This window comes from Bos mutus, chromosome 12 (assembly GCF_027580195.1).
Source record: "Bos mutus isolate GX-2022 chromosome 12, NWIPB_WYAK_1.1, whole genome shotgun sequence".
Taxonomy (NCBI): Eukaryota; Metazoa; Chordata; class Mammalia; order Artiodactyla; family Bovidae; genus Bos; species Bos mutus.
In genome coordinates this window covers 83,991,544-84,015,747 of record NC_091628.1, presented here as the reverse complement: position 1 = coordinate 84,015,747, position 24,204 = coordinate 83,991,544, and the positions used below count along the sequence as shown (strand labels likewise).

General features: G+C 39.6%; 1 protein-coding gene across 4 annotated transcripts in view; it reads right to left on the bottom strand.

Moving 5' to 3' along the window:
- Nucleotides 1–16,516, bottom strand: part of UGGT2 (UDP-glucose glycoprotein glucosyltransferase 2) — a 148,627-nt gene extending 132,111 nt beyond the window's left edge. For all 4 annotated transcript variants that reach the window (XR_011466363.1, XR_011466362.1, XM_070380811.1 and 1 more), the window contains exons 1-3: nt 16,271–16,516; nt 9,338–9,420; nt 1,724–1,854 (exon numbers count right to left, since the gene is read on the bottom strand). Coding sequence is in view for 2 of the 4 variants with exons in the window: in XM_070380811.1 (XP_070236912.1) it covers nt 1,724–1,854; nt 9,338–9,420; nt 16,271–16,422 (366 nt within the window). In the remaining 2 variants the exon portion in view is untranslated. The remainder of the gene's footprint in view (nt 1–1,723; nt 1,855–9,337; nt 9,421–16,270) is intronic.
- Nucleotides 16,517–24,204: the final 7,688 nt, after the last annotated feature.

Here is a 24,204-nt window from a genome sequence, read left to right as displayed (position 1 = left end):
CAATTCTTCTGCGCTCAGCTTTCTTTATAGTCCAACTCTCACATCCATAATTGACTACTGGAAAAACCATACCTTTGACGAGAGGGACCTCTGTTGGCACAGTAATATCTCTGCTTTTCAATATGCTATCTAGGTTGGTCATAACTTTTCTTCCAAGGAGTAAGCGTCTTTTAATTGCATGGCCATCTCCAGTGACTTTGGAGCCCCCAAAAATAAAGTCTGACACTGTTTCCACTGTTTCCCCATCTATTTCCCATGAAGTGATGGGACTGGATGCCATGATCTTAATTTTCTGAATGTTGAGTTTTAAGTCAACTTTTTCACTTTCTTCTTTCACTTTCACCAAGAGGCTCTTGAGTTCTTCTTTGCTTTCTGCCATAAGTATGGTATTATCTGCATATCTGAGGTGGTTGACATTTCTCCTGGCAGTCTTGATTCCAGCTTGTGCTTCATCCAGTCCAGCATTTCTCATGATGTACTCTGCATACAAGTTAAACAAGCAGGGTGTCTATATATAGCCTTGACATACTCTTTTTCCTATTTGGAACCAGTCTGTTGTTCCATGTCCAGTTCTAATTGTTGCTTTCTGACCTGCATACAAAGTTCTCAAGAGGCAGGTCAGGTGTCTGGTATTCCCATCTCTTTCAGAATTTTCCACAGTTTGTTGTGATCCCCACAGTCAAAGGCTTTGGCATAGTCAATAAAGCAGAAATAGATGTTTTTCTGGAATTCTCTTGCTTTTTCAATGATGCAGCAGATGTTGGAAATTTGATCTCGGTTGCTCTGGCTTTTGTAAATTCAGCTTGAACATCTGGAAGTTCATGGTTCACGTACTGTTGAAGCCTGACTTGGAGAATTTTGAGCATTAATTTACTAGTGTGTGAGATGAGTGCAATTGTGTGGTAGTTTGAGCATTCTTTGGTATTGCCTTTCTTTGGGATTGGAATGAAAACTGACCTTTTCCAGTCCTGTGGCCACTGCTGAGTTCTCCAAATTTGCTGGCATATTGAGTGCAGCACTTTCACAGCATCATCTTTCAGGATTTGAAATAGCTCAACTGGAATTCCATCACCTCCACTAGCTTTGTTCGTAGTGATGCTTTCTAAGGCCCACTTGACTTCACATTCTAGGATGTCTGGTTCTAGGTGAGTGATCACACCATCAATCTGGGTGGTGAAGAACCTTTTTGTATAGTTCTTCTGTGTATTCCTGCCACCTCTTCTTAATATCTTCTGCTTCTGTTAGGTCCATACCATTTCTGTCCTTTATTGTGCCCATCTTTGCATGAAAAGTTCCCTTGGAATCTCTAATTTTCTTGAAGAGATCTCTAGTCTTTCCCATTCTATTGTTTTCCTCTATTTCTTTGCACTGATCACTGAGGAAGGCTTTATCTCTCTTTGCTGTTCTTTGGAACTCTACATTGAAATGGGTATATCTTTCCTTTTCTCCTTTGCTTTTCGCTTCTCTTCTTTTCACAGCTATTTGTAAGGCCTCCTCAGAGAACCATTTTGCCTTTTTGTATACATCAAATAACTATAAAAGTACATTAAATATTTAATTATATTATAATCAATGGTAACAATGAAAATATAATCAATCATAGGCTATGGAACCAGGTTTATAAATTTGTAGATCTTTTTTAACTAAAGATATTCACATTAAGAAATTTATTTACATTCTAGTATGCTTCTTTGTCAAATACAGTCTGGGTATTTTTACATACTTGTTGAAACATCTGAATAGTTGGAGAGTATGCCCTTATAGAGAAAGCAAACTTTAAGAGATTGATATGTAAATTGTCCAAAAATTGTCCAGCTTTCTTCAGGATTAAGTTGTTGTAAGAATAATCTGATTCTGTAAAAAAGAATTCAAAAGAAAAGGATGTTAGTATTTTGTATTTCAACACATTAGCACACCTCTCAGTGTACAGCTAACTAATGTCATATTTTAAATTTAGAATAGAAGGTGTTACAGAAAAAGGGAAAATCAAGATCTCCATTTTATTATTTACTTCATTTGTACCTTCCAGTGAAGTCCAGGCAATTAATACAAGTCTAAATGAAAATAATCTTGCCCTTAAAATCTAAGTGGAAGACACCAACATTCACTCCCAGGTTGCAGTTATAATACATGGATAAGATATACTGCTGCTGCTACTGCTAAGTCTCCTCAGTGGTGTCCGACTCTGGAAGCCCAGCAGGCTCCTCCATCCCTGGGATTCTCCAGGCAAGAACACTGGAGTGGGTTGCCATTTCCTTCTCCAATGCGTGAAAGTGAAAAGTGAAAGTGAAGTCGCTCAGTCGTATCCGACTCTTAGCGACCCCATGGACTGCTGCCTACCAGGCTCCTGCATCCATGGGCTTTTCCAGGCAAGAGTACTGGAATGGGGTGCCACTGCCTTCTCCGGGATAAGATATAGGCCCTACTTAAAATTTAAGAGGAGCATAAGAACAGCATAGAACTCTACACTATCTCTAGACCAATTCTTAAACTGCAATTAAAAATTATTTGTATAATTATTTGTTTAATGCTGTCCTTCCCATTAAGCTAAGCTGTTGAGGCAGGAATCTTTTCTAGTCTTTCAATTATACCTTTCTACTCTTGGCACACAAAATAGACATTTAATACATTTATGGAATTAATATTTAAGAAGTGAATAGACCTTTTCATTAAGGCCAATAATACTTTCCTAACCCTGTATTTCAAAAAGTCATCATATGAGACTCAGTGTGCTCATTCACTTCTACTTCAACAAACTACAGGTGATTTTTCAGGAAGTTATATTGAGTTTCCCTCCAACAGTCAAAAAAATAATGCAAGATTTGCTTTGGTAGTAAAAGCAACACAAAAGCAACTAAAGAAGAGATATTATCTTAAAAATGGATCTTAAAAAATCCTAATCACTACAGGGTCAATAACATAGTCAAAATTTAATCACATAACAAAAATAAGACTACATCAGTCAAAATGGATTGGTTTTACATGAAAATATAGAACTGAGTCAACAGAAACAAATCTGAGTAGTACCAGGCAGAGACATCAAAATTTGTCAAGGTCACTGTTAGTTGCACTCCAGGCAAGAACGCTGGAGTGGGTTGCCATTTCCTTCTCCAAGACATGAAAGTGAAAAATGAAAGTGAAGTTGCTCAGTCCTGTCCGACTCTCTGTGACCCCATGGACTGTGGACCGCCAGGCTCCTCAGTCCACAGGATTCTCCAAGCAAGAATACTGGAGTGGGTAGCCATGCCCTCCTCCAGGGGATCTTCCTGACCCAGGGACTGAAACCACATCTCCTGCATTGCAGGCAGATTCTTTACCATCTGAGCCACCAAACTGTCTCTAATGTAGTAACAGATATAGGATTCAGGGGTTTACAGAAAGTAAACATGTATTTTAGGCTTAACTTGCAAGACAATCATGAATGCATTTGACTATTTTATGTTTTAGGTAATGTTTAAAAATAACTAAATCCTTGCTCACCAACTAACCTGCCAATAATGATTTTGCTCTTTCAATATCTTTCATCTTTAGTTTCACCTTTCACTCAGTTTTTTACATATTGGCATTTAATATACATAAATCACTCTTTTTTTTTTTTAAAGCCACAGCAGCACTTGATGAGTTAGGTACTGGCTCATCAATGGCACCCCACTCCAGTACTCTTGCCTGGAAAATCCCATGGACAGAGGAGCCCGGTAGGCTGCAGTCCATGGGATCTCGAAGAGTCGGACACGACTGAGCAACTTCACTTTCATTTTTCACTTTCATGCCTTGGAGAAGGAAATGGCAACCCACTCCAGCGTTCTTGCCTGGAGAATCCCAGGGATGGGGGAGCCTGGTGGGCTGCCGTCTATGGGGTCGCACAGAGTTGGACACAACTGAAGCGACACAGCAGCAACAGCAGCAATCCTGGAAAATTTAACAATACTTTATCTCTACTTCAACTTACTATAGTTTTTCAATACTATACCAGTAAAACTGCTCTCAAACTCATTACTAATTTTTCTGTTGCTAAAGGTTAATATTTATATTACTTGGTTCATCTTTAGTATTTGATAACATCTATCACTTATCACTCAACATGGCTTTCATCATACCACATTTTCTAGGTTTTTGCCTACCTCCACTGGTACTCCTTAGACTCTATCTCATGTTCTTCTCTGGTAATCTCCTAAACACTGGTGTTCTTTATCTATTTTCTTCTCATTCCATCCTTTCTCCCTGTAACTGCCACTACCTTCTTGGTGTTGCTAACTTCCAAATCCTATCTTTTAGCTTAGATTTTTTACCCTAAATCTCTTACTCGTATCAGCTTACTAGATATCCTCACTTGGATATTCCACAAGCATTTCAAATGTGACACATCCAGACAGCAAACATTTTCCTACCCCAAACCTGGCTCTCAGTTATAAGTAACTAAGCTAGAAATGTCATAACCTTTTCTAAAAATCTTTCCTTTAAAATATATAGACAACTTTACTTGTGTAGAAACTATTAAAATCTTTATGGACTTTGAGAATTTTTATATGCTGAGAACATGGAAAAATGAAAATAGACAGACTCTGGAGTCAGATAAACCTTGGTTGACATTTCTGATTCACCACACAAAACAACACAGGTTAGCTAACTATTTTGAGACATCAATAAATACATAACTCTGTGGCAGAACCATACAAAATCATTTAAAAACAGGTAATTCAATGTTTAAAAGGTTTTAATATGCTGGCACATAATGTAAACTGTCCTCATGAAATAGTAGGAAACTAGCACCTGAATTCAAAAAGTTAATGTTCAACATCTATAATTTGTTTTAGGCAAGTGTATCACTGAAATTATTCTTCAGTGAAGAGTATTTAAAAGGCCTCATGGAGATTCAACAACCTAGAAAATTATAAGTAACTAAGGGTTTTAATGTATCCTATAGAATGACTTGAAAACAAATTCAGTGAAGTCTGATAGTTTTAAACATATTTAATTCCTCATATATACCATTTCTTCCTATGCCTAGCAAGATCAGCAATGAGGCAGCAATATGCATTTGACTCTCACCATTATGAACAACTTCAACAGAATTATATTTTTGTTAGTAAATCTTAATACAATTCATTTTAGCTGTTCAACCTTGAAATACATACATCTTCTATGCTTGAGTTTAGGTATTCCTGAGCTTATATTCCAACTTGTTAATGACCTGCCTCCAGTCTGTCCAGACATGATGTTTCATTTAGGGATAAAATATGCTAATAAACCTAAGCGACTTAAAGGGTTCAAAATTTATAAAAGTAATTTTCAACACAGCTTCTCCAATAGAAAATGTCACCAAAGAAGTCCATAAACATGTACTGAGAAGAAAAAATTTGAGATAGGGACATTCAGGATTTTAAGTGAGAGCCAGAAAATCTGGTGTTAGTTTCTTTTTTTTAACTATCATGAAAACCTGATATATTAATTTAGCTTTTTTAAAAAAAGCTCAAATAGCAAAACTAAAATTACTGTTCAGTTCAGTTGCTCAGTCATGTTTGACTCTTTGCGATCCCATGGACTGCAGCACACCAGGCCTCACTGTCCATCACCAACTCCCAGAGTTTACTCAAACTCATGTCCATTGAGTCCGTGATGCCATCCAACCATCTCATCCTCTGTCATTCCCTTCTCCTCCCACCTTCAATCCTTCCCAGAATCAGAGTCCTTTCAAATGAGTCAGTTCTTCGCATCAGGTAGCCGAAGTATTGGAGTTTCAGCTTCAGCATCAGTCCTTCCAATGAATATTCAGGACTGATTTCCTTTAGGATTAAGTGGTTAGATCTCCTTGCAGTCCAAGGGACTCTCAAGAGTCTTCTCCAACACCACAGTTCAAAAGCATCAATTCTTCTGCACTCAGCTTTCTTTATAGTCGAACTCTCACATCCATACATGACCACTGGAAAAACCATAGCCTTGACTAGACAGACCTTTGTTGGCAAAGTAATGTCTCTGCTTTTTAATATGCTGTCTAGGTTGGTCATAACTTTTCTTCCAAGGAGTAAGCATCTTTTAATTGCATGGCTGCAGTCAACCATCTGCAGTGATTTTGGAGCCCACAAAAATAAAGCCTGACACTGTTTCCCCATCTATTTGCTATGAAGTGATGGGACCAGATGCCATGATCTTCATTTTCTGAATGTTGAGTTTTAAGCTAACTTTTTCACTCTCCTCTTTCACTTTCATCAAGAGGCTCTTTAGTTCTTTGCTTTCTGCCATAAGGGTGGTGTCATCTGCATATCTGATATTTCTGCATATTTCATCTGATATCATCTGCATATTTATCCCAGCAATTTTGATTTCAGCTTGTGCTTCATTCAGCCCAAGTGTTTCTCATGATATACTCTGCATAGAAGTTCAATAAGCAGGGTGACAAATATACAGCCTTGACGTACTTCTTTTCCTATTTGGAACCACTCTGTTGTTTTATGTCCAGTTCTAACTGCTCCTTCCTGACCTGCATACAGATTTCTCAAGAGGCAGGTCAGGTGGTCTGGTATTCCCATGTCTTTCAGAATTTTTCAGTTTGTGGTGATCCACACAGTCAAAGGGCTTTGCATAGTCAATAAGGAATAAATAGATGTTTTTTCTGGAACTCTCTTGCTTTTTCGATAATCCAACGGATGTAGACAATTTGATCTCTGGTTCCTCTGTCTTTTTAAAACCAGCTTGAACACGTGGAAGTTCACAGTTCATGTACTGTTGAAGTCTGGCTTTGAGAATTTTGAGCATTACTTTACTAGCACGTCAGATCAGATCAGTCGCTCAGTCGTGTCCGACTCTTTGCGACCCCATGAATCGCAGCACGCAAGGCCTCCCTGTCCATCACCAACTCCTGGAGTTCACTCAGACTCACGTCCATCGAGTCAGTGATGCCATCCAGCCATCTCATCCTCTGTCATCCCCTTCTCCTCCTGCCCCCAATCCCTCCCAGCAGTCTTTTCCTCTCAGTCTTTTCCAATGAGTCAACTCTTTGCATGAGGTGGCCAAAGTACTGGAGTTTCAGCTTTAGCATCATTGCTTCCAAAGAAATCCCAGGGCTGATCTCCTTCAGAATGGACTGGTTGGATCTCCTTGCAGTCCAAGAGACTCTCAAGAGTCTTCTCCAACACTACAGTTCAAAAGCATCAATTCTTTGGCACTCAGCCTTCTTCACAGTCCAACTCTCACATCCATACATGACCACAGGAAAAACCATAGCCTTGACTAGACGAACCTTTGTTGGCAAAGTAATGTCTCTGCTTTTGAATATGCTATCTAGGTTGGTCATAACTTTCCTTTCAAGGAGTAAGCATCTTTTAATTTCATGGCTGCAGTCACCATCTGTAGTGATTTTGGAGCCCCCAAAAATAAAGTCTGACACTGTTTCCACTGTTTCCCCATCTATTTCCCATGAAGTGGTGGGACCGGATGCCATGATCTTCGTTTTCTGAATGTTGAGCTTTAAGCCAACTTTTTCACTCTCCACTTTCACTTTCATCAGAGGCTTTTTAGTTCCTCTTCACTTTCTGCCATAAGGGTGGTGTCATCTGCATATCTGAGGTTATTGATATTTCTCCCGGCAATCTTGATTCCAGCTTGTGTTTCTTCCAGTCCAGCGTTTCTCGTGATGTACTCTGCATATAAGTTAAATAAACAGGGTGACAATATACAACCTTGACGTACTTCTTTTCCTGTGTGGAACCAGTCTGTTGTTCCATGTCCAGTTCTAACTGTTGCTTCCTGACCTGACTAGCACGTCAGATGAATACAATTGTGTGGCAGTTTGAGCATTCTTTGGCATTGCCTTTCTTTGGATTGCAATGAAAACTGACCTTTTCCAGTCCTGTGGCTAGTGCTGAGTTTTCCAAATTTGCTGGCATACTGAGTACAGCACTTTCATAGCACCATCTTTTAGGATTTGAAATAGCTCAACTGGTATAAATACAAAACCAACAATCTCCCATTGTTGTAAATCTACTGCTTTACAAGTAGACTTCTAAGTGGTCATAGTTTCTCCTTGCAATCTACTCCTGTTGTCTCTTCTGCTTGTTTTCCTTTCCCTATGATTTCACTAAATCCTGTCATCCAAACTCAACTCCAGCACTTGCCACTGGAAAGGTTGTCGTGTTCTCTGAAATACTGACCAGGCCCCTCTTTACATATTTCCATGTTACACATATCCATTCCTAGTAAAGCTGTGATCACTTACTAGTACATGTAGCGGTTTTGCTGTTTCCATATTACAGGTTTGGAGAACACAGATCACATTTATTCATGTTTGTATTCTCAGTATCTCAAGCAGTGCATACTGTCTCTCATGATTCAAATAATGATTACCGAATAATGAAGGTTTTTAGTAAGTTTTTTCAAAGAGTAAATTACTTGTTTTTGGAAATAATTTCAGTTTACAATATTAAAGGTATGTCTGTTCTCTTTATCTTAACCCTATCTTATAAAATCATAAAATTGTTGAACTTAAAGGCCACTTAAGCCAAACAAGCTCTAGTAAATGAACACTTAAAATATTCAAAACCATTGTTCATCTTACATTTACACTCAGGAATAAAATCCTAAACTACTTAATCATCCTACTATGAAGTTTTCTCTATGCTTAAAAGGTGAGAAAATTCCTCTTGAGGGTTTTAATGTTAACATCATTTATTCTATTCTCTGTAGAGACAGTAAACTAATCTTTTTCTTTAACCTTTCCTTATAACAATAATTAACCTTTCAGCCTCTACTGCTAAAATCTAATTTCAGCATCTGATATTCCCTAAGAAACACAGTAATAAACACGTGTTCATTCTAAAACTATATATGTATGTGTGTGTGTGTGTGTGTGTGTGTGTGTGTGTGTGTGTATAGGTATAAAAAGCAGGAATGATTAACTCCATTTTTTAAATTATGAAATGAAAGTATACAGGTTATCTGACTTGTTAAGGGCAAAAATTAAAAATCTGTTTTAAGAGTTCAGCAGTAAAAGTATTATGGCAAAAAAAATTCTTTCACTATTATTACACGCAAAACTAATACTATTTCAAAGAAATCTAGGTAAAAAGAAAACCATAATTCAACAATTTCTATTTCTTGATTATAATGTAATAGCCAAACGCTGCTAATTATAAAAGTTTTCTTATAATAAAGTATTAAAACCTTATATGTTTGGAAATGGATGATTGGAATAGTTTCCATTAAAATATCTTCAAAGTTAATATTCAGATTTACTAGCCTAATTAAGTATACACACTTAAACATTACTATTAAAAACAATAAACATGTCTAACATAGGCACAAAAATATGTATCTGGAAAACAGAAATATGTACACCACCTACCTGTTTGCTTATAAATTGCTAATTCTTGTACAGTTTCCAAAAACTGCCAAAATTTTTCATTACTTTCTTCTGCTATAAATTCACTATTAAAAATAAAAGTAATCAGTTAATAGCTAGAAAATAAAAGTGATTTTGATACTATAAAATGTATTTCAGATCCAAATTACAGCTTCTGGTAAAAACCAAAACTCCCAAAACTAAAGTTACCGATTTCCATCTACTATAATGCAAAAAGAGAACACATTGATGATTCTTACCTGAGTTTTCATTCTAAACTATAGGCATATAATCGTAACTAGAAAAGACTATATGACAAATTACTCTTGGTTTTTCTTCTTTATTAGGTAAAAAAGGATAACTTATTTTGTCCTCTATGTGAAATGCCCTGAGAAGTATAACTTAATGACAATATAGGGTTTGATCCCTGGGTCAGGAAGATCCTCTGGAGAAGGAAATGGCAACCCACTACAGTATCCTTGCCTGGAAAATCTCATGGACAGAGAAGCCTGGTGGGCTACGGTCCATGGGGTTGCAAAAGAGTTGGACACGACTGTACTGACTTAGCATGCACACGTGTGTAATGCCCTGAGAGGTATAATTTAATGGCAATACAGATAGTGTTATATAAAAGTAAAAAAGGTAAAAAATAGACAGCCTATTTTTCACAAACAAAACCTGGTCTTATAAACATCTTTAGAAAGCAATATTATTGTTTCTATTTAGCTACCTATTTGTGTAGACAATTTTATTTCAAACAGAAAATACCTTAATCAAAAAATTAACAGAAAATTGATACACTGCATTAGGTCTTTGGCCTGGAAACCCCCCAAAAACTGCCATTTATCCAAAGAGCATAGGTAAGAAAAATTAGCCAAAGCAATGTAAAGCCTTTTGGAAAGAGTGAAATAAGTGAAAGGTTATTTAGTCTTGTTTAGAACAAAGTGCAAGACACCAAAAACAAGTAAATCTAACTATTTAAACTAGAAAAGATATAACCAAACAGACGGTACAGATTCTGCTATTGCCCACCTTATCTTTTTTTTAGCCTCAGTAAACCTAATGATTAATATAAATGGTAAGTATTGAGGAGATTCAAGACACATGCAAAGTTAGCTAATTCTTATAAGTCTGAGATGATCAGTAAAGGCAGAAAAGGAGGTGAGAAAACTGATTAATTCATCAACATACTAAACATGACAGGTATATGAATTTAAAGCAGTAACTCCAAGGCAACCCTTGTTATTAATGGTGTCAAACTCAATGGCATTAAAACAGGCAAACAAACACACAAAAAGGCTAAAAGGAAGGAAACTATGGGAAACACTAAATAGATGTAACCAAAAAGTGATGGTACAAAACCTTTAGAAAAGTAGAGCACAACACTTATTATCTAACTGACTTGACCAAACACTATTGACAATGCTCATATATTGTGCAACTATGGGAAAAACACTTCTTCCATATGTCAGAATTTATACATATGAGTATGATCCTTCAAAGTAATCACCTTACTAAAGTATTCCCTTACAATTACTCCTTCACTATACCACTGCTCTAACACTTTGAGAACGCTTCTTGAATTACTTTCATGGGTAATTTGCCAGTCACTACTCTTAGAGGAGAAAATATCCTTGATAGACCATCTAAATCAGCATCTCACCTTCCAAAAATGTAAGTTATTACTTTGGTCAAAATTTTTAAAAGGAAAAAAAATCCAAAATTCTGGTATTTCCAGTTTGTTTACTTGTTTTATATAATCAGATCAGATCAGATCAGTCGCTCAGTCGTGTCCGACTCTTTAGCATCAAATAACAAGGTTTCTTCCCAAAAGAATTTTATCTATTCTAACATAGATAAAAAAAAAATTTCCGTAGAGGATGATTTTACACATACTAAAGAGCTGGACAGTAATTATAAGTGTTATTTCAAAAAATATTTTCAGTAAGAGCAACACCAGTGGAATAAATACGGTTTATATGTTTAAGTTATGGTATATGTGTTGAAAAATTTAATCTCACCAGCCTATAAACATCCCTAGCAAATAGTACTAAATTATAAATGTCTTAGGGCTTCCCTGGTAGCTCAGCTGGTAAGAATCTACCTTCAATGCAGGAGATCCTGGTTTGATTCCTTGGTCAGGAAGATTCCCTGGAGAAGAGATAGGCTACCAGTATTCTTGGGCTATCCAGCATTCCTGGGCTTCCCTGGTGGCTTAGATGGTAAAGAATCTGCATGCAATGTGGGCAACCTGGGTTCCATCCCTGGGTTGGTAAGATCCCCTGGAGGGAGACATGGCAACCCACTCCAGTATTCTGTATTTCTGCCAACAGTCTTCTCAAGGCAATCTAGGCTTTTTCTACCACTAGAAAATCTAGGCTTTTTTTGCCTCTCAAAACTCTTCCAGCTTCTGTCAGATTCAACAGATAATTCTACATTTTTAGGTATTTGTTACAGCAGTACCCTACTTCAAGGTACAAAATCAAATCAGTTTCCTATTGCTGCTGTAATAAATTATCAAAAATTTGGTGACTTAAAACAACAGAAACTTATTGTCTCACAGTTCTGGAGAAGTCCAAAATCAAGGTATTGGTAGGGCTACACTCCCTCCAAAGGCTCTAGGGGAGAACCTTCCACGTTCTGAAAGCTTAAGGTGGTCCTTGGCTTGTGGCTACATCAATCCTATCTCTGTCTCTACTCATATGTCCTCCTCTTCCTGTGTCTTCTCTTATGTATCTTATAAGTGTACTGGACTTAGCACCCATCCAGATCCATAAGAATCATGTCTTAAGACCCTTAATTACATTGTCAAAGAGCCTTTTTCCAAATAAGGTAACATTCACAGGTTCCCGGGGTTAGGATGTGGACATATCTTTTTGGAAGCCACCTTTCAACCCACTACAAGTTATGGGGTTGGTACATCAGAGTGGGACTAGACTGTGAAGAACCCAGGGATGCTCCTTAGAGCATTCTATGGGAGTTCCAGTTCTCAGACCCTTGAGGCAAGTAGAAATGGAAACACTCCAACTGCCAGTCTAATACTGGAAGAAGTTAGACTGATTTGGAGCTGAGTGTGAGACCGTATCCATGCAAAGTATGGAAGAAACTGGGGAAAAGGTAGAGGAATAGGACATATTTTAAACTAGAATATTTTGTTTAATAAAAACTGTTTTATTGTAATTTCTATACTACATCTAAATATCTATATATTGTAACATCTATACAGATGTATCTATACCACAGAAATTTAATGGATCGTAAGAGACTACTATGAACAATTAAATAACAACAAACTGGGCAGCCTAGAAGAAATGAATAAACTTCTAGAAACATACAACTTATCAAGACTGACCCATGAAATAGAAAATTCCAAATAGACTTATTATTAGTAAGGAGACTGAATCTGTAATCAAAAGCTTCCCAATAAACAAAAGTCCAGAACCAGATAGCTTCACTGTTGAATTCTACCAAACATGTATGACAGAAACCAACACAATATTGTATAGCAATTATCCTTCGATTAAAAATAAACTTAAAAAATAAAGAATATCAATCCTCAAAGTCTTCCAAAATAAAACACTCTCAAACTTGTTTTATAAGACCAGCATTATTCTGATACCAAAACCAGAAAAGGACACAAGAAAATTAAAGGTCAACATTCCTGCTGAACATAAATGCAAAAATCTTCAACAAAATATTAGCAAATTAAATACATTAAAAGGATCATACAGCATAATCAAGCTATTCCAGGGAGGCAAGGATGGTTTAATACCCACAAATATACAAATGTGAAACACCACCTTAACAAATTAAAGATAAAAATCACATGATCATCCCAATCAGATCAGATCAGATCAGTCGCTCAGTCGTGTCCGACTCTTTGCGACCCCATGAATCGCAGCACGCCAGGCCTCCCTGTCCATCACCAATTCCCGGAGTTCACTGAGACTCACGTCCATCGAGTCAATGATGCCATCCAGCCATCTCATCCTCTGTCATCCCCTTCCCCTCCTGCCCCAATCCCTCCCAGCATCAGAGTCTTTTCCAATGAGTCAACTCTTTGCATGAGGTGGCCAATAGACACACACAAAAAAAGCATTTGAAAAAAATCAGTATCAAGATGAAAAAACTCAAAATGGGTATAGAGGGAATGTCCTCAACGTGTGCTGTGCTTAGTTGCTCAGTCATGTCTGACCCTTTGCAAGCCCATGGACTGTATAGCCTGTCAGGCTCCTCTGTCCATGGGGATTCTCCAGGCAAGAAAAGTGGAGCGGGTTGCCAAGCCCTCCTCCAGGGGATCTTCCCAAACCAGGGACTGAACCCAGGTCTTCTGCATTGCAGGCAGATTCTTTACAGTCTAAGCCACCATGAAAGACCAAGAATACTGGAGTGGGCAGCCTCTCTCTTCTCAACATAATAAAGGCCATATACAACAACAAGAGCGAAAAAAAACAGAGAGATGGGCTTGCCTGGTGGCTCAGTGGTAAAGAATCCATCTACCAATGCAGGAGACATTGGTTTGATCACTGATCTGGGAAGATCCCATGTACTGCAGAGCAACTAAGCCCATGCACTACAGCTATTAAGCCTGTGCTCTAGAGCCCAGGAACTAGAGAAAAGCCCATGCAACAATAAAGACTTAGTAGAGCCAAAAATAAATAAAATTATATATATATAATCATATAAATATAAAAGACGAGATAACAAGTGTGGTGAGGCTGTGGAGAAAAAGGAATCCATGTGCACCCTTGCTGGTTATGTAAACAGATAAGGCCACTATGGAAAACAGTTTGGAGGTTCATCAAAAATTTTTACAAACTCAGCCATTAAAAAGAATACATTTGAATCAGTTCTAATGAGGTGGATGAAACTGGAGCCTATTATACAGAGTGAAGTAAGCCAGAAAGAAAAACACCAATACAGTATACTAACGCATATATATGGAATTTAGAAAGATGGTAACAATAACCCTGTATATGAGACAGCAAAAGAGACACTGATGTATAGAACAGTCTTTTGGACTCTGTGGGAGAGGGAGAGGGTGGGATGATTTGGGAGAATGGCATCGAAACATGTATAATATCATATATGAAACGAGTCGTCAGTCCAGGTTCGATGCACGATACTGGATGCTTGGGGCTGGTGCACTGGGATGACCCAGAGGGATGGTATGGGGAGGGAGGAGGGTTCAGGATGGGGAACACATGTATACCTGTGGTGGATTCACTTCGATATATGGCAAAACCAATACAATATTGTAAAGTTAAAAAATAAGATAAAAAAATTTTTTACAAACTATCATATGATCCAGCAATTCCAATTCTGGGTGAAAACGCCGTTAACTAAAATACAGGCAGTCCTATGTTCAGTGCAGCATTATTTACAATGGCCAAGATATGTTAACAACCTAAGAATCCACTGAATGATAAATGAATACAGAAAATGTAGAGACAGGAAGACAGCAGAGGAGCAGGTGAACATGGAGTGCATCTCTCTCCATGGATGTATCAGGAATACCCCTTCAGACACAGAAGGTCTTGCAGAACATCAGCTGAGAGTGGGCAAGAGTCCCTGACCACTAGAAAGGAGTATACAGATCCATGCAAAATTCGGCAGGATGAAAGGAGAAGTGGGAAAAAAGGAGAGTGAGCAGGACTGTACCCGCACATGGGAGGGTGGGGGACCTGAAGGTCAGTTCCCCTTATAAGGGAAATTGTGCGGGACACTGGAGAAGCATTTGGGGCTGTTGGAGAGTGCAGAAAATGTACACAGACGAGTATTATTCAGCCATAAAAAAAGAAAATACTGCTATTTGTGAGAACTTGGACAGACCTGAGGGAATTTTGCTCAGTGAAATAAGTCAGAGACAAATACCCTATGAAATCTTAAAACAAACGTAACACAGTAAGGAAATGAGCTCCTATACAGGGAACAGATTGGGTGCCAGAAGCAGGGAGGTGGGAGAAACGAGTGAAGGTGGTCAAAAGGTGCAAATTTTTGGCTACAATATAAATAATCGGTCATGGGGATGTAACGTACAGCATGGTGACTATAGTTAAAGAACTGCATATTGGAAAGCTGCCAAGAGAGATCTTAAAAGTTCTCCTCACAAGAAAAGAAACCTTTGTAATTATGTGTGCCGACAGATATTAACTAGACTTATGTCCATGGTGATAATTTCACACCATGTGAATACATCATCAAATCATTATGTTGCACACCTGAAACTAATACCTTACATAAATTATAGCTCAATTAAAAAAAATCTGTTTTCGTATCTTATATATGCAACTTCACGGAGGTGATGAAGACTCTTTGGAACCAAAAGCTATGGCTCTGGTGAGGTATTAATACAAAAGCAACTGGCATTAAAACTTCACGCCAACAAAACTTCATGCCGGTTAAAAAAGGAAAAAGAAAATTCAAATTTTGTTTAACTACTGGAATACTAAGATTAAAATTCATTATCTCCCAGTTTTGTTTCTCCACATAAGGTACATGATACCTTATGCACTAACTCCAACTGAGGAGATTCAGAAACAAGTCAGAGCTTTGGGACGCTCTCTTCTCCATAGAAAGCCATCGTATGAGAAATTAGGTGCTTCAAATACCGGTTCCTAAAAACTAGAACTGCCTCCATCAATTGCAGAGCTTGCACTAAACGCCACAGTCCACCTCCCAGTCTTCCTTTTCTCTCACGTAAATGCTAAGAAAATCCAAAGGAATTAAAAATTTTCAAACCCGTGGGTGAGGCAAAGTAGGAATGGAGGGGAAAAGGAGCCGCAAGTGAGTGCGGCGCCCAGGGTACCAAGGGGAGGAGGTGATGCTCTGAAGGTCAGGCGTCCGAGGCGTCGTCGAGGTCCCGTGGCGCCCATAGCCCCGCCGCACCCTCCCTCCGCGCGGGCTCGGCGGAGGGTCCGGCCCGCACTCCCTCACCTGGCCTCCAGCAGCAGCGGGGTCTCCGGCCACTTGGCGGCCAAGTGGGCCGTCACCGCCTTGGACGCGGAGGCCGTCCGGGCTCCGAGCAGCGAGAGCCAGAGCGCCATGAAGCCCAAGAGCAGCCGCACTACGCCGGCGGCCTTTGCCATGGTGCGGACAGGGAAGCGCGAGCCCCTCAGACCCGGCGCCCTCAGCCCACAGCCGCCACGCTACCGCCGGCTCCTCCCGTCGCGCGACCGCCCACTTCCGGTGGGGGGAGCGCGAGTCCGTTACACGGGCCGGGGCCTGGCGGGTGCCGAGCGCATGCGCCGAGCGCTCCGCCGCCGTCCCGGGAGCCCCCGAGGGCGGACCCCTGGGCCACGTAAGTGCAAGGCGGTGCCGGAGTGCGGAGCTTGGCTGGTGCCCTGGCGGGTGCCGCCACCGGGACCTCAGGCTCTCGGCCCGAGGATGTGGGACACCGGGAGGGGAGACTGAAGTGGGATTTTGGCCGACTAAGTGTGGCTGAAGATGGCAAAATCTGGACGCGAAGGCAGGAATCAGCGTGGAAAGAAGGCTTTCTTTACATAGGCTAAAAAGAAGGTCTTCCAAAAGTTAAATACCTCCCTCGTGGGGTTCTCAAGTTTTATTGCATATCTGAGTCACCTGGTAGAGCTTTTAGACAGCCCGTTTCCCCAGACCACAACACACACCAGTTACAGGGGACTATCTGGGGGTGAGATTCGGTCTTCGATAAATAGTATTTTACCCGGCCTTCCTGCCAGGTGCTTCGAGTGTGTTCGAAAAACAGTGACGTCACCTGGAGGGCTTGTTAAAACAAAGGTGCTGGGTCTCATCCCAGTGTTTCTGATTCAGTAGGTCTGGTGCAGGGGTCTGATAATCCGCATTTCATACCCATCAAGTTCCCAGGTAATGCTGATTCTGCTGTCTGGGAGCTGTGCAAAAGCCTTCGTCCTCTAAAGTGGTCCACGTACTTGAAGCGTCAGCATCACCTGTGAGCTCATTAGAAATGCAGAATCTCAGGCCCCACCTCAACCCTATTGAATCCAAACCCCTGGCGTAACAGGAACCTCCCGTGATATCTGTGCTCATTAAAGTTTTCAGAAGAACTAGTTTAGAGAAAAAACAGGTGAAAATGCATAGAAAAGTGATAGTTGCTCTTGTTATTATCAGCCAAAATCATTATCAGCTGTGATTGAAACTCACTTTCAATCAAGGACTGTCCGACCCTCAAAACTCTTGAATTTAGTATATCCAGTTCAATGACAAAGCCTTGGAGCAGACTTAACTGTTTTTCCAGTAGGTATGACTCAGTAAGTCAAAATATTCAGTTTTATTTAACTGGGCAGAGGTGGAGCCTCAAGATTCTGGCTCCTAGTCAGGAATGATCCTTTTTCTATTCAGAAGAGAGTAAATTTATTGTATATGTTACAATATATGGTAAATAGAAGCAGCAGCTGGGATAACTAGTTTAGGGGTTGCTCGTGGGCCATTCCTTTTTTCCCCCTTACTCTTTTGCACTATAGGGAATCTGGGTCTCTCCAAGTTACTGAAACATGATCATTCCACTTTTTCTTTTCCCCTCATCCTTGTAAGCATTCTGGTTCCTTGGAAGACCTTGCTCTGGAAATTCTATTCAGGTCTCACTTCCTGAGGTTAGGCTTCATTTCCTGATTTCTCCCACTTGGTATGATCTATCCCTCCTCTAAATTCCCACAAGTTCTTTATTTTAACTGCCATATACCACTTATAATTCTCACTTTAGAATTTGAATACAGTGCTTATTTATTCTCCTCCTAGAGATGATATATTCCCTGAGGGCTCATGCCTTATTCATTTTTAGCATCTCTTGCAGTACCTAGCATAGTACATGTTATTGAGGCTAAATAAATATTGAAGAGTTCCTGTTTTATGGGTCAGTAGGCAGAAATCTAAGGCAGATGAGTAAGGAACTTTATTTCTGTCCATAGAGCATAAGAAAAAAATATATATATTATGAACCCTTCACAAACATTTACTTTAATTAACTCCTCATTTACACTTATTTTTGGACTGAATTTTTGAGATTGTGGGATAAAGGAAATAAACTATTGGCAGTGAATGTCAAATATCAGCATATCTGATGGGTTGCAAATCTTTAAGAAATGATTCCCCATATAAAAAGGCACATGAAATACACTATTAAAGGATACTACTGCTGCTGCTGCTGCTGCTGCTAAGTCACTCAGTCGTGTCCGACTCTGTGCGACCCCAGAGACGGCAGCCCACCAGGCTCCCCCGTCCCTGGGATTCTCCAGGCAAGAACACTGGAGTGGGTTGTCATTTCCTTGTCCAATGCATGAAAGTGAAAAGTGAAAGTGAAGTCGCTCAGTAGTGTCCGACTCTTCCTGACCCCATGGACTGCAGCCCACGGGACTTCTCCATCCATGGGATTTTCCAGGCAAGAGTACTGGAGTGAGGTGCCATTGCCTTCTCCAAAGGATACTACTAAAACATATTAAACATTCCAATACATTTGAGTTCAGGATAGTAAGGAATACTACATTTCTCTTTTAAAGAGAATGAAATTAATCAAATGCAGGGCTATTTGTTTACATAAATATTATACATTTTAGTTTTTATAGTATTTTCCTAGACACATAAATGGATTTGAAATATTCCTCAGACAGGTCATTCCTGGGCATTCCTCTACTGCAGAACAAAGAAAGAGTAGGACTAAATGATATTTAAATGTTGGAGAAGGTCACCAAGAGGACATGACCACCAGCTGATCTTTAAGCGGGACCTGGTCAATCAGAGACACCTAACCCCCGCCCTGTCCTTGGATGTACATTTCACCCACTGTTCCCACGCTAGGAACCACTTTAAGGAAGCAGCCTTGAGAAAATAATGTTATTGAGGCCATCTGGATTGTATCCATGCCTGAACCCCATTAAGGTCTCTATGAATTTTTAAGATACTAGCAGGTGGGTGCAGAGTTTGACTCATCTTACAGCTGCCCAAGACAAGCCTGGTATGTAAGTTCTCTTGCTGATAAAAACTGCCACCTACTGATCTGGAGTGGTCTTTCTAATTCTCTGGTCTCTCTTTGCCATCTGTATCTGGGGGCCAGATTCTAATTTCACCTGGGGAACTCCTGAGGTTCTGAACCAACTTTGAGGTCTCTTTCATATGTCATTTCTAAGGACAGATAGAAAAACTTAAAATGCAAAAATTAAGTGACTCAAAAAGGTCACTCAAGTTAGTGGAGCAACAAAGTATTCCAACCTTTATTATCCATAATCCTTTGGCACAGATTGGCTGTAAACTGAATGCAGTTCAGGGACACAATTGTACTTTAATGTTGCTTAGCAAAATGTTATTCAAAGTTATTCACATCAGGGTACTATAAATGAAAATTGATGACATTAGCAGTTTTCATTGTACGTGGAAGAAGTGATTAATGAATGCTATATAATAAGAATATTGTGTTTCATAGAATAAATCATATTGACTTTTTTTAGACAGCATAGGCTATACTTATTTAATGAAAATAGTGGTGCTCTGTAAGGATAAAGTCACTGCCAAATTATCACATAGTAAGTAGAATAAAACTTCAATTTTTTCACCTAAATAAAGTCTCAGAGCTACAGCAGCTTTTTAAAATTATCACTCCTACGTCTTCCAGATTTCTTTTATTAAAAAAAGACCCTATTCTCATTTGTTAATTTGAGTATCTTAAATACAACAATTTTCCCTTATCCTTGGTGGTTATTTTCCAAGACTTCTAGTGAATGCCTGAAACCATAGATAGTACTCCCACTATACTATATTTTTCCTATACACACACACTTAGAATAAATTAGACACAGAGATTGGCAACAATAACCCATAATACAATAGAATAATTATAACAGCATACTATGATAAAAGTTATATTAAGGTGGTATCTCCTTTTCAAAATACCTTATTATACAAATATAAAGCCTTTTCCACCTTAACTATTTATCAGGCACCGTGGCCATCACTTTTGCAGCTTGAGATGTGACAGCAAAACTAGCATAAATTTCTCTTTCCTTCTTCACCATTTCATGGACAGTAGAGTCATTCTTACCATAGATGTTAGCAGCCTCATGCTGTCAGCGGTATATGTGATTTTTTTTTTCCCTTATTAGGGCAAGAACTAAAAAAAAATCAATATGATTTTTTCTATGAAACACAATATTCTTATTATATAGCATTCATTAATCACTTCTTCCACATACAATGAAAACTGCTAATGTCATCAATTTTCATTTATAGTTTGCACTGAAACGAAGCACTTTATGGTTTCTCTTTGGCATATGTGATTTGCCAGCATCACTACTCTTATGCTTTGGGGCCATTATTAAGTAATATAGAGAGTGTGTGTGTGTGAGAGTGTAAAGCACTACGATATCCCAACAGTTGATCTAATAAGCCAGACAGACACTTACTAAGTGACTAACTGGCTGGATTCACTGGACAAAAGGCTGATTCACCTCTTTCTTGGGTGGGATGGTTCAAGATTTCATCCCACTGTCGGGAATGGAGTGAGACTTAAAACTTATGAATTAGTTAGTTCTGGAATTTTCCCTTTAATGTTTTGGACACAGTTAATCACAGATAACTGAAATCTGAAGAAGGCTTTCTTATCTCTTCTTGCTATTCTTTGGAACTCTGCATTCAGATGCTTATATCTTTCCTTTTCTCCTTTGCTTTTTGCTTCTCTTCTTTTCACAGCTATTTGTAAGGCCTCCCCAGACAGCCATTTTGCTTTTTTGCATTTCTTTCCCATGGGGATGGTCTTGATCCCTGTCTTCTGTACAATGTCATGAACCTCCGTCCATAGTTCATCAGGCATTCTATCTATCAGATCTAGGCCCTTAAATCTATTTCTCACTTCCACTGTATAATCATAAGGGATTTGATTTAGGTTATACCTGAATGGTCTAGTGGTTTTCCCTACTTTCTTCAATTTAAGTCTGAATTTGGCAATAAGGAGTTCATGATCTGAGCCACAGTCAGCTCTTGTTTTTGTTGACTGTATAGAGCTTCTCCATCTTTGGCTGCAAAGAATATAATCAATCTGATTTCAGTGTTGACCATCTGGTGATGTCCATGTGTAGAGTCTTCTCTTGTGTTGTTGGAAGAGGGTGTTTGCTATGACCAGTGCATTTTCTTGGCAAAACTCTATTAGTCTTTGCCCTGCTTCATTCCGTATTCCAAGGCCAAATTTGCCTGTTACTCCAGGTGTTTCTTGACATCCTACTTTTGCATTCCAGTCCCCTATAATGAAAAGGACATCTTTTTTGGGTGTTAGTTCTAAAAGGTCTTGGAGGTCGTCATAGAACCGTTCAACTTCAGCTTCTTCAGCATTACTGGTTGGGGCATAGACTTGGATTACTGTGATATTGAATGGTTTGCCTTGGAAACGAACAGAGATCATTCTGTCATTTTTGAGATTGCATCCAAGTACTGCATTTCAGACTCTTTTGTTGACCATGATGGCTACTCCATTTCTTCTGAGGGATTCCTGCCCGCAGTAGTAGATATAATGGTCATCTGAGTTAAATTCACCCATTCCAGTCCATTTTAGTTCGCTGATTCCTAGAATGTCAATGTTCACTCTTGCCATCTCTTGTTTGACCACTTCCAATTTGCCTTGATTCAAGGACCTGACATTCCAGGTTCCTATGCAATATTGTTCTTTACAGCATTGGACCTTGCTTCTATCACCAATCACATCCACAACTGGGTATTGTTTTTGCTTTGGCTCCATCCCTCCATTCTTTCTGGAGTTATTTCTCTACTGATCTCTACTAGCATATTGGGCACCTACTGACCTGGGGAGTTCCTCTTTCAGTATCCATTCATTTTGCCTTTTCATGCAAAGAAATAGAGGAAAACAACACAATGGGAAAGACTAGAGATCTCTTCAAGGAAATGAGAGATACCAAGGAAACATTTCATGCAAAGATGGGCTTGATAAAGAACAGAAATGCTATGGACCTAACAGAAGCAGGAGATATTAAGAAGAGGTGGCAAGAATACACAGAAGAACTGTACAAAAAAGATCTTCATGACCCAGATAATCACGATGGTGTGATCACTCACCTAGAGCCAGATATCCTGGAATGTGAAGTCAAGTGGGCCTTAGAAAGCATCACTATGAACAAAGCTAGTGGAGGTGATGGAATTCCAGTTGAACTATTCCAAATCCTGAAAGATGATGCTATGAAAGTACTGCACTCAATATGCCAGCAAATTTGGAAAACTCGGCAGTGGCCACAGGACCGGAAAAGGTCAGTTTTCATTCCAATCCCAAAGAAAGGCAACCCCAAAGAATGTTCAAACTACTGCACAAATGCACTCATCTCACACGCTAGTAAAGTAATGCTCAAAATTCTCCAAGCCAGGCTTCAGCAATATGTGAACCGTGAACTTCCTGATGTTCAAGCTGGTTTTAGAAAAGGCAGAGGAACCAGAGATCAAATTGCCAACATCTGCTGGATCATCAAAAAAGCAAGAGAGTTCCAGAAAAACATCTATTTCTGCTTTATTAACTATGCCAAAGCCTTTGACTGTGTGGATCACAATAAACTGTGGAAAATTCTGAAAGAGATGGGAATACCAGACCACCTGACCTGCCTCTTGAGAAATTTGTATGCAGGTCAGGAAGCAACAGTTAGAACTGGACATGGAACAACAGACTGGTTCCAAATAGGAAAAGGAGTTCGTCAAGGCTGTATATTGTCCCCCTGTTTATTTAACTTATATGCAGAGTACATCATGAGAAACGCTGGGCTGGAAGAAGCACAAGCTGGAATCAAGATTGCCAGGAGAAATATCAATAACCTCAGATATGCAGATGACACCACCCTTATGGCAGAAAGTGAAGAGGAACTAAAAAGCCTCTTGAAGAAGGTGAAAGAGGAGAGTGAAAAAGTTGGCTTAAAACTCAACATTCAGAAAACAAAGATCATGGCATCTGGTCCCATCACTTCATGAGAAATAGATGGGGAAACAGTGTCAGACTTTATTTTTGGGGCTCCAAAATCACTGCAAATGGTGACTGCAGCCATGAAATTAAAAGACGCTTACTCCTTGGAAGAAAAGTTATGACCAACCTGGATAGCATATTGAAAAGCAGAGACATTACTTTGCCAACAAAGGTCCGTCTAGTCAAAGCTATGGTTTTTCTAGTGGTCGTGTATGGATGTGAGAGTTGGACTGTGAAGAAAGCTGAGCGCCAAAGAATTGATGCTTTTGAACTGTGGTGTTGGAGAAGACTCTTGAGAGTCCCTTGGACTGCAAGGAGATCCAACCAGTCCATTCTGAAGAAGAGCAGCCCTGGGATTTCTTTGGAAGGAATGATGCTAAAGCTGAAACTCCAGTACTTTGGCCACCTCATGTGAAGAATTGACTCATTGGAAAAGACTCTGATGCTGGGAGGGATTGGGGGCAGGAGAAGAAGGGGACGACAGAGGATGAGATGGCTGGATGGCATCACTGACTCGATGGACGTGAGTCTGAGTGAACTCCGGGAGATGGTGATGGACGGGGAAGCCTGGCATGCTGCAATTCATGGGGTCACAAAGAGTCAGACACAACTGAGCGACTTAACTGAACTGAACTGAAATCTTGCCCTTCATTCCAGATGGGAAGAATTTATAGACTTAGTTACTGATTTGTTATGCTTTTCTTCCCTGAGCAAGATCACCCCAAATCATAATCAAACTGGGCTTCCCTGGTAGCTCAACTGGTAAAGAATCCACCTGCAATGTAGGAGAACCCAGTTCGATTCCTAGGTCAGGAAGATCCCCTGGAGAAGGCATAGACATACACACTCCAGTATTTTTAGGCATCCCTGGTGACTCAGATGGTAAAGAATCCATCTGCAAATTGGGAGAACTGCGTTTGATCCCTGGATTGAA